The sequence below is a fragment of the Phalacrocorax carbo genome, chromosome 13 (genome assembly GCF_963921805.1).
Source record: "Phalacrocorax carbo chromosome 13, bPhaCar2.1, whole genome shotgun sequence".
Taxonomy (NCBI): domain Eukaryota; kingdom Metazoa; phylum Chordata; class Aves; order Suliformes; family Phalacrocoracidae; genus Phalacrocorax; species Phalacrocorax carbo.
The window spans coordinates 11,658,211-11,671,793 of NC_087525.1; the positions used below are offsets into that span (position 1 = coordinate 11,658,211).

General features: G+C 38.7%; 1 protein-coding gene across 5 annotated transcripts in view; it reads left to right on the plus strand.

The window, feature by feature from the left end:
• The window catches only part of SHLD2 (shieldin complex subunit 2), a 43,267-nt gene extending 34,010 nt beyond the window's left edge, over nt 1-9,257 (plus strand). For all 5 annotated transcript variants that reach the window (XM_064464819.1, XM_064464822.1, XM_064464821.1 and 2 more), the window contains 4 exons: nt 2,094-2,300; nt 3,196-3,430; nt 6,957-7,072; nt 7,735-9,257. In XM_064464819.1, the coding sequence (XP_064320889.1) occupies nt 2,094-2,300; nt 3,196-3,430; nt 6,957-7,072; nt 7,735-7,907 (731 nt within the window). In that variant the 3' untranslated portion in view covers nt 7,908-9,257. The remainder of the gene's footprint in view (nt 1-2,093; nt 2,301-3,195; nt 3,431-6,956; nt 7,073-7,734) is intronic.
• Nucleotides 9,258-13,583: the final 4,326 nt, after the last annotated feature.

Consider the following 13,583-nt stretch of genomic DNA (forward strand, 5'->3'; position numbering starts at 1 on the left):
CTTTACCTATTAAATGTAGACACTCTGAATTCTGCCAGTTCCACTTCAATTCATAAGTAATCTCCACTTCTAGAAATCATTTAACTACAAGACCTACCTCTTAAACTACTTGAAGATGATGGTCCAATTTAAGTGTTAACCAATTAACTTTACGACATAATACCCACATGGCTCTTACTTTTGTGCATACTTAGCAGGAGCCAGTATATTCTGTTTGTTAGATGTTTAGAACACTTACAGAATTCAGTATGCTAGAATATTAGACTTCTCAAAATATAGAATTTTAGAACTTTTTGTAGCTGCAGAAACGATACTGAAGGTAATGTCTAAGACACAATAATATATCATTCTGATACTTAAAGCAGAAAAGTATAAGATATAAATCTCTGTAGTATTAAGTGTTATATTTGATGTAAACTTGTCTCTTATTTTCCAGCTAGTGTTCTGTGCATCTAGAAGTTGGCATTTTAATGATTAAAGGATTATCTGAAAACCACGATAAGAGTGATTTCTCAACTGTTCAAACACTTAATCACGGACAAACCATGAACGTTTGATCCCAGTAAGATAGCCAAAAAGATAAATTCACATGATACTAAAGCATACACAGCAGCTAAATAATGTGAGTGGGTTACAGGAAGAGCACAATGTCCCTCCTTGCTAGGAGTCATAGATCAGCTGTGGTATGTGTTTACTGGTTGTACTAGCAGATTAGAAACCTCTGTCTTGAAGAGGAATGTTTGGAGAGTTGTAATTTTTAAACTGGCTACATCAGGTGGATAAGATCATACAGTTCTAGAGCATCTAAAAATTGTTGCCAGTAAGTCTAATTTATTTTTCATCTCTTGCTAAAAATCAGTTCAAGCTGCCAATATACAGTCATGAGACAGTTCATGCCTTACGCTCACCTGGTTTAGATTACCAAAAAAGATTTATTTCATTGAATACATTTCTGTAAACTTGATTACTTGTAGTTTACTTGTGTTTTGTGATCAGTTTTCTAATCAACAGGGGAAATGTTGAAGACCTGAATAACAGGTTAAATTCAGGTATCGACCAAGACTTGTACCCTAGTTAGACTATGTCCTCCACTTCAATATATCCCCTCTTGCCAAGTGCCCCTTTGTTTCCTCCTGTTTAGATTTTCCCTTGGTGTTGCTCTAGTGTTACTGCCTGAATCTTGCTTTGGACTGGAGCATACTCAGTTCTGGGGGGCTGCAAGATCTCTAGTCAGATATGAGGTGCATCAAACTAGACTGATGCTCAGAGGAGGCTTTTTGGAGTATTTTACTGTGAAACACGATGTCTGACAGCAGACTGTTCAGGAGCTTGAAATTTTAGCAAGTTACCACAAAAAAATCAGACTAATGCAAAATATGAAAATACTAAAACATGCTAATAAAATGCTTATACAGCCACTTGAATACATTTTTTTTTAAAAAAATCTGTGTTTTTCTAACCTTATTTCCTAAAACAATTATTTTGGCTGCAACTTTCAGCTTGACTAAACACAGGGAAAAAAATAACAGGCTAATGGTTATCAGACTTGATTAGTAGGTGAATACTGGATTCTTGTAGCAAAGTGAAGGACAACCCAAAATATATTACTCTTCTGTAATCTTTGTTTTTATAGTATTTTTTTCTTTATTACAGAGTCAGTTGGAGGGTGGAAAATGAATATTTTTAAATGAGCATTATGGAGACAGAATATTAAAAAACAGGAACATATTAAGGATGGAAGTTGACTAATAACATGAAGATCTTTTTCTTCTAGACATTGCCAACTTTTCCTTATTAGAGCTCACAAGAAATTTCAGAACTGGTTTCTTTTTAAAAAAGTTGAGTTGTACTGAATTCAGCTTTCAAGACAAGTTAAATGAAGGCATTGGTCTGTTATGGGAGGACTCATGCAAGCTTTCTGGAAAATGGAAAAAACCCTATACGTCATTAGGCTTGAAGTAAAGTTGCCAGAGCTGACCATATGAGAATGTCTTACTCACTTGTTTCTCAACCTTGTAAGTGACCTTGGCTTCCTATAAATTAACCAAGGTATAGAAAGTAAACTCTTCTGTTTGCTTTTTTGTGTTCTGTAGATCACATATGGGACTTCAAATATCTTCTGGTCCAACACAGTTCTGTTTCGGGTGACTTGGAACTGCACACAACTCCATGGTCGTCTTATGAGTGCTTGTTTGATGATGACAAAAGAGCAATTGAATTTAAAGAAAAGTTTCAGAAAAGCAAAGCATCCCTTGTGCAGTTGACAAAGCTCTCGGCCCATTTGGAGGAAAAATGCTCAGGTAAAGTTGTTTTCCATAGCTCTGTAATGTCTGTTGTGCAGTGCATAACTAAGCAAGAGAGATGCTCTGATCTAATAAAATGCCATTTCTATTTTAAGTTAGCACAGTTCTGGGAGTCTGACTTTATTCTGGAGGCTGCTGCTCAGTAGTACCTAGCTGAAATGTGACTGCAGCCTTCATTCAGTGAGCCCAGAGGTGAGATAGGTGTGGTATGTGGTACCGTACAAAGATAGCTTTGGAACAGGGAGAGAAATGCTGCCTTTTGTTATCCACACCAACCAGTCTAGTAATGATGTGATTAGTCACTTGAAGTTTGTCGAATAGTATTTCTCCAAAACTGGAATTCTCAAAAGCAGGAGTAAAATAGCTACAGCTATTGAAAACTTTGCACAAAAGACCAAAGAATATGCATACACCAACAGTCACCCCCTCCCAGATGAACCTAGAAGATTGCTAAGGTCGGTTTTCAACATTAAGTAGTAACTAAATAAAGTTGGTATTGCAGCATTTAACTCTAGTTTATGTATAAATAGTAGAAAGGCAGGTTGTTAAAGCTGTGCTTTTCAGTGTCTCTGAATTACTGTGGAAGAAAAGCAATTGGAAATTATTTGCACAATTGTGATCTCTTGATCTCTTAGGCTCTTCTCTATTGGCATCTACCACAATAGTACCTAAAAATGTAGTACTTTCATACATTTTTAAATAATAGTTAACCACAATGATTTCCACTGCATAAATCATCTCTAAAAATATAAGCATGTGCTACTAAAGGAAAAAAACTTCATAAAGTCTTATTGATAATGATTTTGGTTTTGAGTCAGCTGTCACCCTTGCTTTTGCTTTCAGTTACAAATAAAACTGAATGCAGATTTAATTGAAATTGTTGTTTTCATAGGAGTGGTTCAAGTGAAAGCCCATATCTCAGAACTGAAGTTTATCACTTCAACTGGTCAGCACAAGCAACTCATCTTCCGTGCTGACACTTCACTGGAGTGCATTTTGGCTTCTCTGCCTATGATTACATATTCAGGTTGTGCTAAATGTGGTTTGGAACTACAGGCTGATGAGAACATGATCTACAAGCAATGTATTAGATGTTTGCCGTACAACAAAGTGAAAACATTCTACAGGTAAACAGAATAAAACTAAAATAGTGTGTACTGTTAGGGAAGTAAACTACAACTTCCTCCATTTCAAGTTCTTGAGAATATAAAATTCTAAATTTAAGGTGCAGTTAACGATTCCTGTTTTTCTGGTGACTTTTCAAGGAGCTGTTATTGAATTGCTATATTATATTGCCATTATTTATAGGTGACATTCTTTGTTTAAATCTAACTTTTTCATTTCTTTGAATACTCTCATACAGTAACAAGGTTTACCCAGTACTGTGTCAGTAACCTAAGATGGAGTAGAAGCTTGAGAACCAAAGGAAAACTCCTTGAGTGTCTTGTTTTGCCTAAGTTACAAATTGTGTGAATGAGCAACCATATTTTTAAACTGATTAATCAGTTTTAGCCTTGTAGAAATAATGTTAACAAATATTTACAGTAAACATTGTCACAGGGAGCAGAGATGCTAAGTAATCAGCAGATGGCACTCTGAGACAAGATGCATATGCACATTTACTTGGCAAATAAACTAAACAGTTTCAGTTGATGTAGGAACAACATTATTAACTAATTGTTCAATTCCTAAATTTATCTTGGGCTTTTGAAATGTCAGTATCGTAGCGACTGGAAAGACGTGTAGGTAGAGAAGGTTAATTGATGCAATCATAGGCGTAATAGAATTCCACAGTAAGTACATCTTCTACCAAAATTCATTCTAAAATTATTCCTAAACTATTTCATAGTGACTTAATGAATCATTGCAGATGCAATAGTTTTTCATTCAGCTTTGATTAAATACTAGAGTTCCATATTTCTAATAGGGTAGAAGAAATAATGAAAACTAAGACAAGGAAAAATATGTTGTATTTCAGAGCTCACCTCCTGGATTTCAGACGTCACAGATAGGGCCTTGTTTCTTATATCTGTTTTTGCCCAAACTTTGTTCCTTAGCATCTTTGCCCTGTAATTTGGTATGATGGTAGCATTCCCTTCAGAGAATTCATTTTTTCACTCTATACCAATGAGTGTTTGTCACCTAAATCGAACATTTTACCAGTAACAGTAGTGATATGGGAGATTCCTAGATACTTATACTCCAACAGGGATTGAATCTCACCCTTCTGTACTAGTGGAAAAGCCTGTTTCACTGGCATGCTTCACCTGCTTTGTATACAGGTACTAAAGACTATTTACTCAGTAGCCTTTAAAGAATATTTTAGTAGATCTATATATGCCTTTAGTGAAATTTAGTTAAATCCTTAAATATGTTTCGAACTGTTTTACAATGATTTAAATTCACCTTATTAAAAGCAGGAGTTAAGGAGTAAAGTTAATCACAAAACTGCATTTTCTACGGCACTAGTGAAAGGAAACTAATTAGGCTCTGTTTCGAAGGTTGTGTTCTCACCATGACAGTTCACTCTTGTTGAAGTAAATAAGATGATCTGAAAGAAGATGTAGATGACCTTGAGAACAGAGCATGAATGGAGAAACAGGTAGTCAGCATATAATAACCAGGAATGAAGCAAAATTAATATTTCCTAATGCATCACTTGTTTTGTGAGTTACATCTATAGACCACATTGGCCTATGGTTTTGAAAGCTCTAAATTTTGCAGCATCTCTTAGTATATTTCTCTGCAAATGTATTTATGTTAATTACACTGTTTCCAAAATGTTCCTTTTGTATTTCTGGATGTCATAATAATTTTCATATACTTCAACATAAATTGACTAAACCTAAATTAATTTCTTCAGAGGTGAAATAGCAATTGCCCACACCTACTTGGGAAGCTGAGTATGTAAGTGTCCTGTTAAGCTTTTCCTCATAAAGGGAGCCAGCAGTCTTTAATGACTACAGATAGTCTGGGCCTCGGTTTCTGTCTAAACCAACAGATTAAAAATAATCCCACAGATAATCAGATGTGGAATTCTCTTCTCTTTTGATCACTTAAGATTATGAAATTTAGCAGTAGCTTTTAGATTAACAGATGGCAAGTCAAATGATTTGCCTATTGGGAAAATGGCATGCTTGCAGGCACTTGCCTTCGTGCCTCACAGGCATTCACGTTAGTGCTGTTAGGTATGTTCTGCATCATGCTAACTAATTTGATCTGTTAATAACACTCTCCAATTGTCAGTATACTGAAGTACTGGCTGACTGTCCTACCTGACAGTACAGCTGTGCTAGCCTCTTGAAGTGATTGCCCTTCTTTCATTTCTGCTGTCGCTGCAGTGAGCACATTTTATCCCGTTGGGAGCATCTCCCATTGAAAAATTCTGCACTGAAGATGATTGTGCCTTATTTTGTTACTTTATTTAACATACGCTGTTTTGGTACTGTTCCAATATTGCTATAACCAGGATTTACATTTTTGTGGTATGTCCTGATGTTTACTATTTTAGTTTCTTCTGTGGGATGGTCGGGATAAGAGCATTGCATCCTGCTTTCATCAGGGCAGTGCAGATTTTCTAAAAAGTGTGAGGATGGTGATGGTGCAGATGTTGCAGGTCAAATTGTAAATAGTCTCAGGGCAGTAAAAGAGTATATGTTAGGTAGAAGCTGCATCAGCTGTGTGAATGATCTGGCTTCGTAAAATCACTCAGAAGCTTAAAAACAAGCAGAAAATACCTGTTGAAATATCACTACAGAGGACCACTAAGGTATCATAATCTAAAAACCAATAGCAAGGACTTATTTGCGGGAACAATAAAAAAAAAAATGGCATCAATAATGACAGGTTGGAAGGAAGACAAACACTTGAAATACAGGGAAATACCTGTACTAAAAATGCATCACTTCCTACCAGTTCCTTGTCATCCAACATCACTTTTGAATGATGTGAAACAACAAAATTTGGCAAGACTAGAGCTTGTGGGACAGCAGTCCTCACCCAGGTGCATTTCAGACCGAATAGGAATATTATTGACCATATCTGAAGTAGAAAATGGTTTCTGGGAAGAGGAGGGATTTTTACTTGATTACTGGTATTCGTCATAGTGCAAGAGATACTGTCTTGGTGTTATGTAGTGGCTATGAAGGGGTGTGTTAAGACAGATAGTATTAGGTGGTGTTGATACAGGTGATACACCTAAGCTTGTGTCCCTACTTCGCATTTCAAATCTTTATCTACTCCTTGTATATTTTTAGGTACATGTACTTACATATTAACATTTATACTTCAGATATATGAAGTCCAAAGCCATAAATGACATAATACTGATATCATAACAGTGCAGTTCTCATTATCTTCCAGGAGAAGACAACTTCTAAAGCATTGTTTCCTGCAGTTGTCTGATCATAAGGCTTACTTGATAGCTTTAGAAATTGTTTTAACACTGAGTAGTAAATTCTGTATATATATATATATATATCGCAAACTCATTCCAACTCTACAGATTTGAGAGGAGTGCGCAGACATTTTCTAGTGTTTCTAGTTCTTGGTGTTATGTTGGAGGGTAATATTACATTGTATTACTTCTGGAAATATTGCTTCAATCAAAAAACCATAGCAGCTAACTTTCAAGAGTCTTATTTTCTGATCTAGACCTGCTTTGATGACAGTGGAAGATGGAGGATGTGAAATTTATGTTCATGTGGTGTCTGAGTTGATGGAAAAAATCTTCCTTAATATTCCTGCAGACTGGCTGAACAGATCAGTAGGTACGGTTCCATGAATTGCTTGTGATGGAAACAGGTAGCAAAGTTCACAATGAAAGTAATATTTTAAATTATTGACAACTTAGAATTGGAATGAGAGTTTTCTGGAAATCTGATTGCTCCTGTTCTGTGAGACTTACAAAAAAAAAAAAAAAACAACAACAAAAAAAAAAAAACCCCAACCAAACAAAAAGACCCCACCAACCTCAGAGAGCACACTTCAGTTGCTCTCCAACAAACTCAGAAGTTTAGAATCAAGGTAACAACAAGAGGGAAGGTGGTATGAACGTTTTTTATATGTTATATAGCGAAGTATTCAGTAACTGAGTGGATTCCTTACATGCAAAATAGAATCTCTCAGCAGTTTTTAGAAATAGCTGACATGCTTCCATACGATATAAATAAGTGGGCAGTGTTTCAGACAGGCTTCCCCTGGTACATCCTGTTTGACTTCAAGGTGTTTTATGTGACTCCCAGGTGTGTTTAATGAGAAACAGTCTTAGCACATTGCTTTTAAATTAAAAGCAAAAGCTAATTTTCTGTTCAGATGTTGAGCTATACTTCCTGTGATTCCTGTAATTTAGTGTAGCTTTCATGGAGGTGGAACTTGAATGTTAGGTGCTATTAGGAAAACAGAGTAAATTGGATTGTTCTGTCTTTCACAGTGCCCTCTTCGGATATAACCTACGGCACAATAGTTGCAGATCTGTGTCATTTGCTGCTAGCAGATACAGAAGCATCCTATTTGTTGGAGATCAGGAGCCATTTTGTGCTAGATGAGAACAGCTACCCTTTGCAAAAGGATTTCCATCTGCTTACCTTTCATCCTGATCTTTGAAGTATTGACCTCTGCAATAACTGAGTAACAGCCCATCGGAACACACAGATGGCAAACAGAAGAAAAAAGAATTAGCTCAAGGAAAAAAATCTTTTTAAAAATACAAGAAAGGATTTTAGTTTTAACTTATTAAAAAAACTCCAAAAGACTGGTATGGAATATCTGCTAATAGTATATACTGCTGCTGTAGTACTGATAAATTGTCATAAAGTCTATTTTTATACACATATTTTTATCTTAAAGTATCGCTGGGTAGCTTATTAACTTTTCTCCCCAGAAAAGTTCACTAGTATTGAGAGACTGGATTTTTCTCAGATATGGCAGATTAGAGGAAGACAGCCAAAATTCGGTAATACTATTTTAGTTATAAGATTTTTGTTTGTTGTATCATACACATTATCTGTAACTTGATTGTGTCTTTGCTTGCCTTGCTGTTGTGGTTGCTTTCCTTCTAACAGCAGGATTTCTGCCATTTACCCTCACCAATTTTGCTGCCATTGTTTTTTTTCTTGTAAAGTAGAACTGTCTCACTGAATCTAATGTTCTGTATCCAGAAGTTGTTGCACCAATTTAATTAAGAGGTTCTAAACACTTTAAACTGGTACATTCTTTCGTGGATCCTTTAAATAATTTAATTCTTGTAGTATTTATCCAGAATAAGCTGGCAAATAAACTTAATCACCTTAAGCCCATTTACTCAGTTTAACACTGGTCTGCAGAATTTTCTCCCAACTTGATCAGATTTAGGAATGAATTTAATTCTTTTTAAAGTCCTAATGTGTTCTGATAGTGATTGTTATCAGTAAAAGATTTGAGTAAATGACTGCACCTGACTTCATAAAGTAACAATCTCATAACTATTACTCTGTAAAAGTGATTAAACATATAGTTCAGTATTTTTCTCTGATATTTATATCTTTCTCTGATATAAATTGTGCCTCTTACTGAGGCTGGCAGAAGCTGTGTAGGGCATGAATCATTTGCTGTCTGGCTTGATCCTTCCAGATCTTTACCTGCACTCTTCTCATTTAGGAAATCAGTTTCTGCATACACTGTTTGAGCTATCCTCAGGCTTCAAACACAGAACTTTTCTCAAAACTGAATTTGATAAACCAAGTTGTCAGATGTATTATAATGCATGTAATGTGACTGTTGAACAGCTTTCATGTGCTATTTGTTGGAAGTGGCTACTTATAATTGAATAACTGTGTTTCTTGGTGCTAGCTTGGATTCTGTCCTTGTATCTCATGTGAAACCAATTTGGGACTCTTGGGTTTTTAATGGTGTTAGAGCTGTGTGTAAGCCATGTGTTTTCTTGTGTACTAATAAAGGGCACGGTAGTGTTTCTGATCCGTCTGGTAGAAAGAGAATCCTAAGGGTTATTGAATGACTTTGAAGAAATGAATTCTCAGTTGAGGTTTCACAAGGTCACTTATCTTATTTCAGTATTTTACTGCTTGTGTACTGATTGATCTGCTCAGATTCTATTGATCAAACAAGTTTGTGCAACTCTGCTTCTCATAGCAAACTTAGATTTCTAGTTTAAGCCCCAGCCATCTTGTGATAAAATAATCCCCCGGTATTTTTGTCTGTCTCTGACAGTTTTGTCAATGAGCATAGAAATGTTGACCTTAGGCCAGCAAAATCAGTTTCCTGCTATGCCAGGATACCTGAGACTAGAATAAGACAGACAGCACAGTGACACCAAAAACTCTGCTCCATGCTAGCACCACTGGTGTGCAAACCACAGGACAAAATCCCCAGAAGAAACTAGGTAGCACTTTATACAATGGTAACACTGCACAGTCTCTGTAGAAGAATGACAATTTCAACAATATTGAGCCTAGGGCAAGGGAGGAGCCAGTCACAGAAGAGACCAGTTGTGGTGTCATCTGATGATCAAGGATGAGAACTTACTTTGGTCCTGTTAAAGTGTGCTAACAATAATACGGAAAATCACAGCTGGTTTGGGCTGGGATAGAGTTAACTTTCTCCACAGTGGCTAGTATGGGGTTGTGTTTTGGGTTTGTGCTGAAATCAGTGTTAATAACACAGATGTCTTCATTCCTGCTGAGCAGGGCTTACACAAAGCCGAGGCCTTTCCTGCCCCTCACCCCACCAGCAAGGGGCTGGGGGGGCGCAAGGGGTTGGGAGAGGACACAGCTGGGACAGCTGCCTGCCCATGGGATGGAGTGAGTGAATTTCTCGTTTAGCTTTGCTTATGTGTGCAGCTTTTGTTTTTCCTGTTCAACTGTCTTTATCTTAACCCATGAGTTTTCTTGCTTTTACTCCTTTGCTTCCCATCCCACCTGGGGGAGTGAGTGAGCAGCTGTGTGGGGCTTAGCTGCCTGCTGGGTTAAACCACAATAGTCCTTTTTGGTGCCCAGCATGGGGCTCAAGGGGTTTGAGATAACAGGTTTGTTTGGAATGTGCTAGATCAAATTAAAGCTGTTGTTGTTTAGCTATTAATCGGCAGGCTTCTGTGTTTGCCATGGGGCTGGCTTGCCCCACTGTATATAGAGACTAGTGCTTATTAGCGGCTGCTTTTTGCTTTCGCTGCTTGCTGCACTGCCGTACCACTTATCACCTTACTGTGCGGGGCCTGGGAACATTCTGATAACAGCGCTGGGCAGGCGCCTAGGCTGGCAGATGGCCAGGGCATCGCTGCTGTTTCTGTGCTGCTGCGCGTGAGCTCGAGTCAAAGGGAGTGTGACCTGGGGATGGGTCCACATGGGAACGGACACCCCAAAGCGTCTGTGGCTGTGGATAAGCCCATGCCAGAGCAGGTATATCTCGAAGCGTCTGTGGCCGTAGTTATGTCTGTGCCACAGCAGGAATGCCTCTGAGGGAATTGTGGCCCAAGGATAAGTCCACGCTGGAGAAGGCCACCTCGAAGCATCCATGACACAGCAGGTACCCCTGGAGGGACCACAGCCATGGGCAAGGCCATGTTGGAGCGGGTTCACTTCTGAAGGGACTGTGGCTGTGTGTAAGGCCCTGCTGGAGCAGGTACATCTCTGAAGGCATTGTGGCCCGTGGAGAAGGCCATGCTGGAACAGGTGCACCTCAAAGCGACTGTGGCTGTGGATAAGTCTATGCCAGAGCAGGTAACACCCCTGGAGAAGACTGCCTGATAGATAAGGCTCCATTTTGAGCGGGTACACCCCTAAGGGACTGCAGTCTGTGGATAAGTCCAAGCCAGAGCAGGGATAAGGGGAGGAGTTCAATGGTCTGGTCCAGAGGGGCCAGGGATGGTTCTACCTTTAAGTTGTAACCTGGGATGTGAGTTGCATGTTATGGGAATTACTATAGCAGGAACCACCCGGAACAGTGGAGGACAAGCCTTACGAGAAGCATGCAAGCGCAGCAGTGACCCGACCTGAGCTGGCTTTGGTGCCCAGTAACTCATGCAGTGCCCCACCTCTCCTGCCCTGAGCGACCACCAGAACAGATGGAGCCCAAAGTCATGGACTGAATGAACTCAGTGGGCATTTTGTGGACATTTGTGGATGTTTTATGGACATTTTACAGACATTGTCCATAGACTAAGGGAATGATAACTGTGTTTTATATCAACAGATGGGGTGGGGGGAGGGTGTGGTTAGTGAGGTTGTATTGGAGAGTGTGGGACCTGAGCATGATGTAAATGGTATGGAATAAGGCTTGGAGAACGTGCTGGTTTGGACTGGGATAGAGTTAATTTTCTTCATAGCGGCTAGTATGGGGTTATGTTTTGGATATGTGCTGAAAACAGTGTTGATAACACGGAGATGTTTTGGTTGCTGCTGAGCATGGCTTACACAGAGGGTGAGCAGCTGTGTGGGTCTTAGTTGCTGGCTGGGGTTAAACCACGACATTTGTAAAAGGAGAATTCAAGAGACTTGCAATAATTGAATCTCACCTCACTGTAAAAGCACTTTTTATCTTTAGTTTCATGTGACCTGGCAAAAACAGGATGACATTGTTCTGACCCATGACCTTGGGGAAAGTCCTAAGCATCTGTTCCGTTTATATCTTATTCTAACTATGCTTTACTCAGTAGTGTCTGGTTCTAGAATGTAAATTTCTTAATGCCAGGGTAAACTACATTGAAGGGAAGATCAATTTCAGTGTTTGGATTTAAATGAGGTGTAACACCAATGTTGATCCTGTATGAGTGAAAACATTCTAGGGACATTTTGAGTTTAGTAAGACTCTTGAGAACCAGACATCAGTTATATTAGAGAAATCCTAAAGATTGTTTTACGCGCTGTCAATGTGTGGTCTCATTTGGTAACTCTGGGTGGAAGTCGTGCTGTCTGGGTTGGTGCGCTGTGTGTGGCTAACCACCGAGTTCCATGTACTCTGGTTAGGTCTCTCCAGCTGACTTGGGCCCCACTGCCTCATTCTTTTATCATGATTTTTCATATCACTACTCTGACTCTTGCTTAACGGTATTCCTCCTTGCTTGAGGACATGGTTTAGTGATGGACTGGCAGTGATAGGTTAGCGGTTGGGCTCGATGATCTTAAGGGTCTTTTCCAACCTTAATGATTCTATGGTATCCAAACTACAGATATGAGACCGTAGTTCAATGTTTACAGAATTATGTTACATTTATTAAAGTTGTTTCTCTGGTTCCTATCTTCACTTTAGTAATCCTGTGTAAAATTTCTAGGTCTTGCTGCCTTGTGTTTTACTACTTCAGACTCTTCTCCCTGCCTTTCAAACAGGAAGCCATTTCATCTTCTGTCCCTCCATCTAGCATAGAGATTTCTTCTGAAGGAGGTTTCCGGTCCTTTATTACCTGTAATGCATCTTGCTCCCTTTCAGTTTCATCAAGCTGCTGCTTTTAGAATGTCCTGTTATATTGGGAGCAAGCAATTATCCAGCAAACCCATCTGGTCTCTCATTTCCTCACTTAAAGGAAGGATAGAGTAGCACAGAAGGCAGTGATCATTAGGCTTCCTAAAAGACTGGCATAGGTGTAATTGTAACTGGGAGAGAAGGTAGGGTAATGACCCACCAGGGAATATAAATAGTTTGAGTAGTGGTAAGGCTTCTGCTCCAAGATCCCATTCTCTAAAGCAAGGATGTAACCATTATTCATGTCTATTCTAAAATGGTGGTAAATTGCTGTTCACTGTCATTTGATGGCGTGGTACTTTCATTAAGTTACATGCTAGGTCTATTGCAGAGCTGTAGAGATTCCTGTATTTGTCAACAGTAATGGGAAGTATTGAGGAAGGTGTCACATTTTGTATGATCCTGTACCTGTTTCTCGTGTATTTCTTGGATGGGCGTTTTCTGTGCTATGCATTTTGGTAAAATTTTAGGGGAAAGGAAGCACTGTTAGGCACTGAGAGGTCTTGTAATCATTCCTCCTCCTCCATCTTGATATAAGTCTCAAGCACAAGACAAGATGGGTGATCCTGAGAAGGTGTCAAGTAAAAAAAAGTGCTCTATTATGTGACAATTGATAACACTGTATTACAACTCCTTATTTAATAATGATTCTTGCTTTCCTGAAATAATTCTCTTGTATAGGAAGAGTCAAAAAGGACTTTTCTCATTTACTTCACTTGGATGACCTTGAGCAAAATCAAGTACATTGGTAAGTGCATTTAAATATGTTTCGTCATGATTTTGGCTGGAATTATTAAACACACAAACTGGAAGTATTGGTACTTTAAGAAG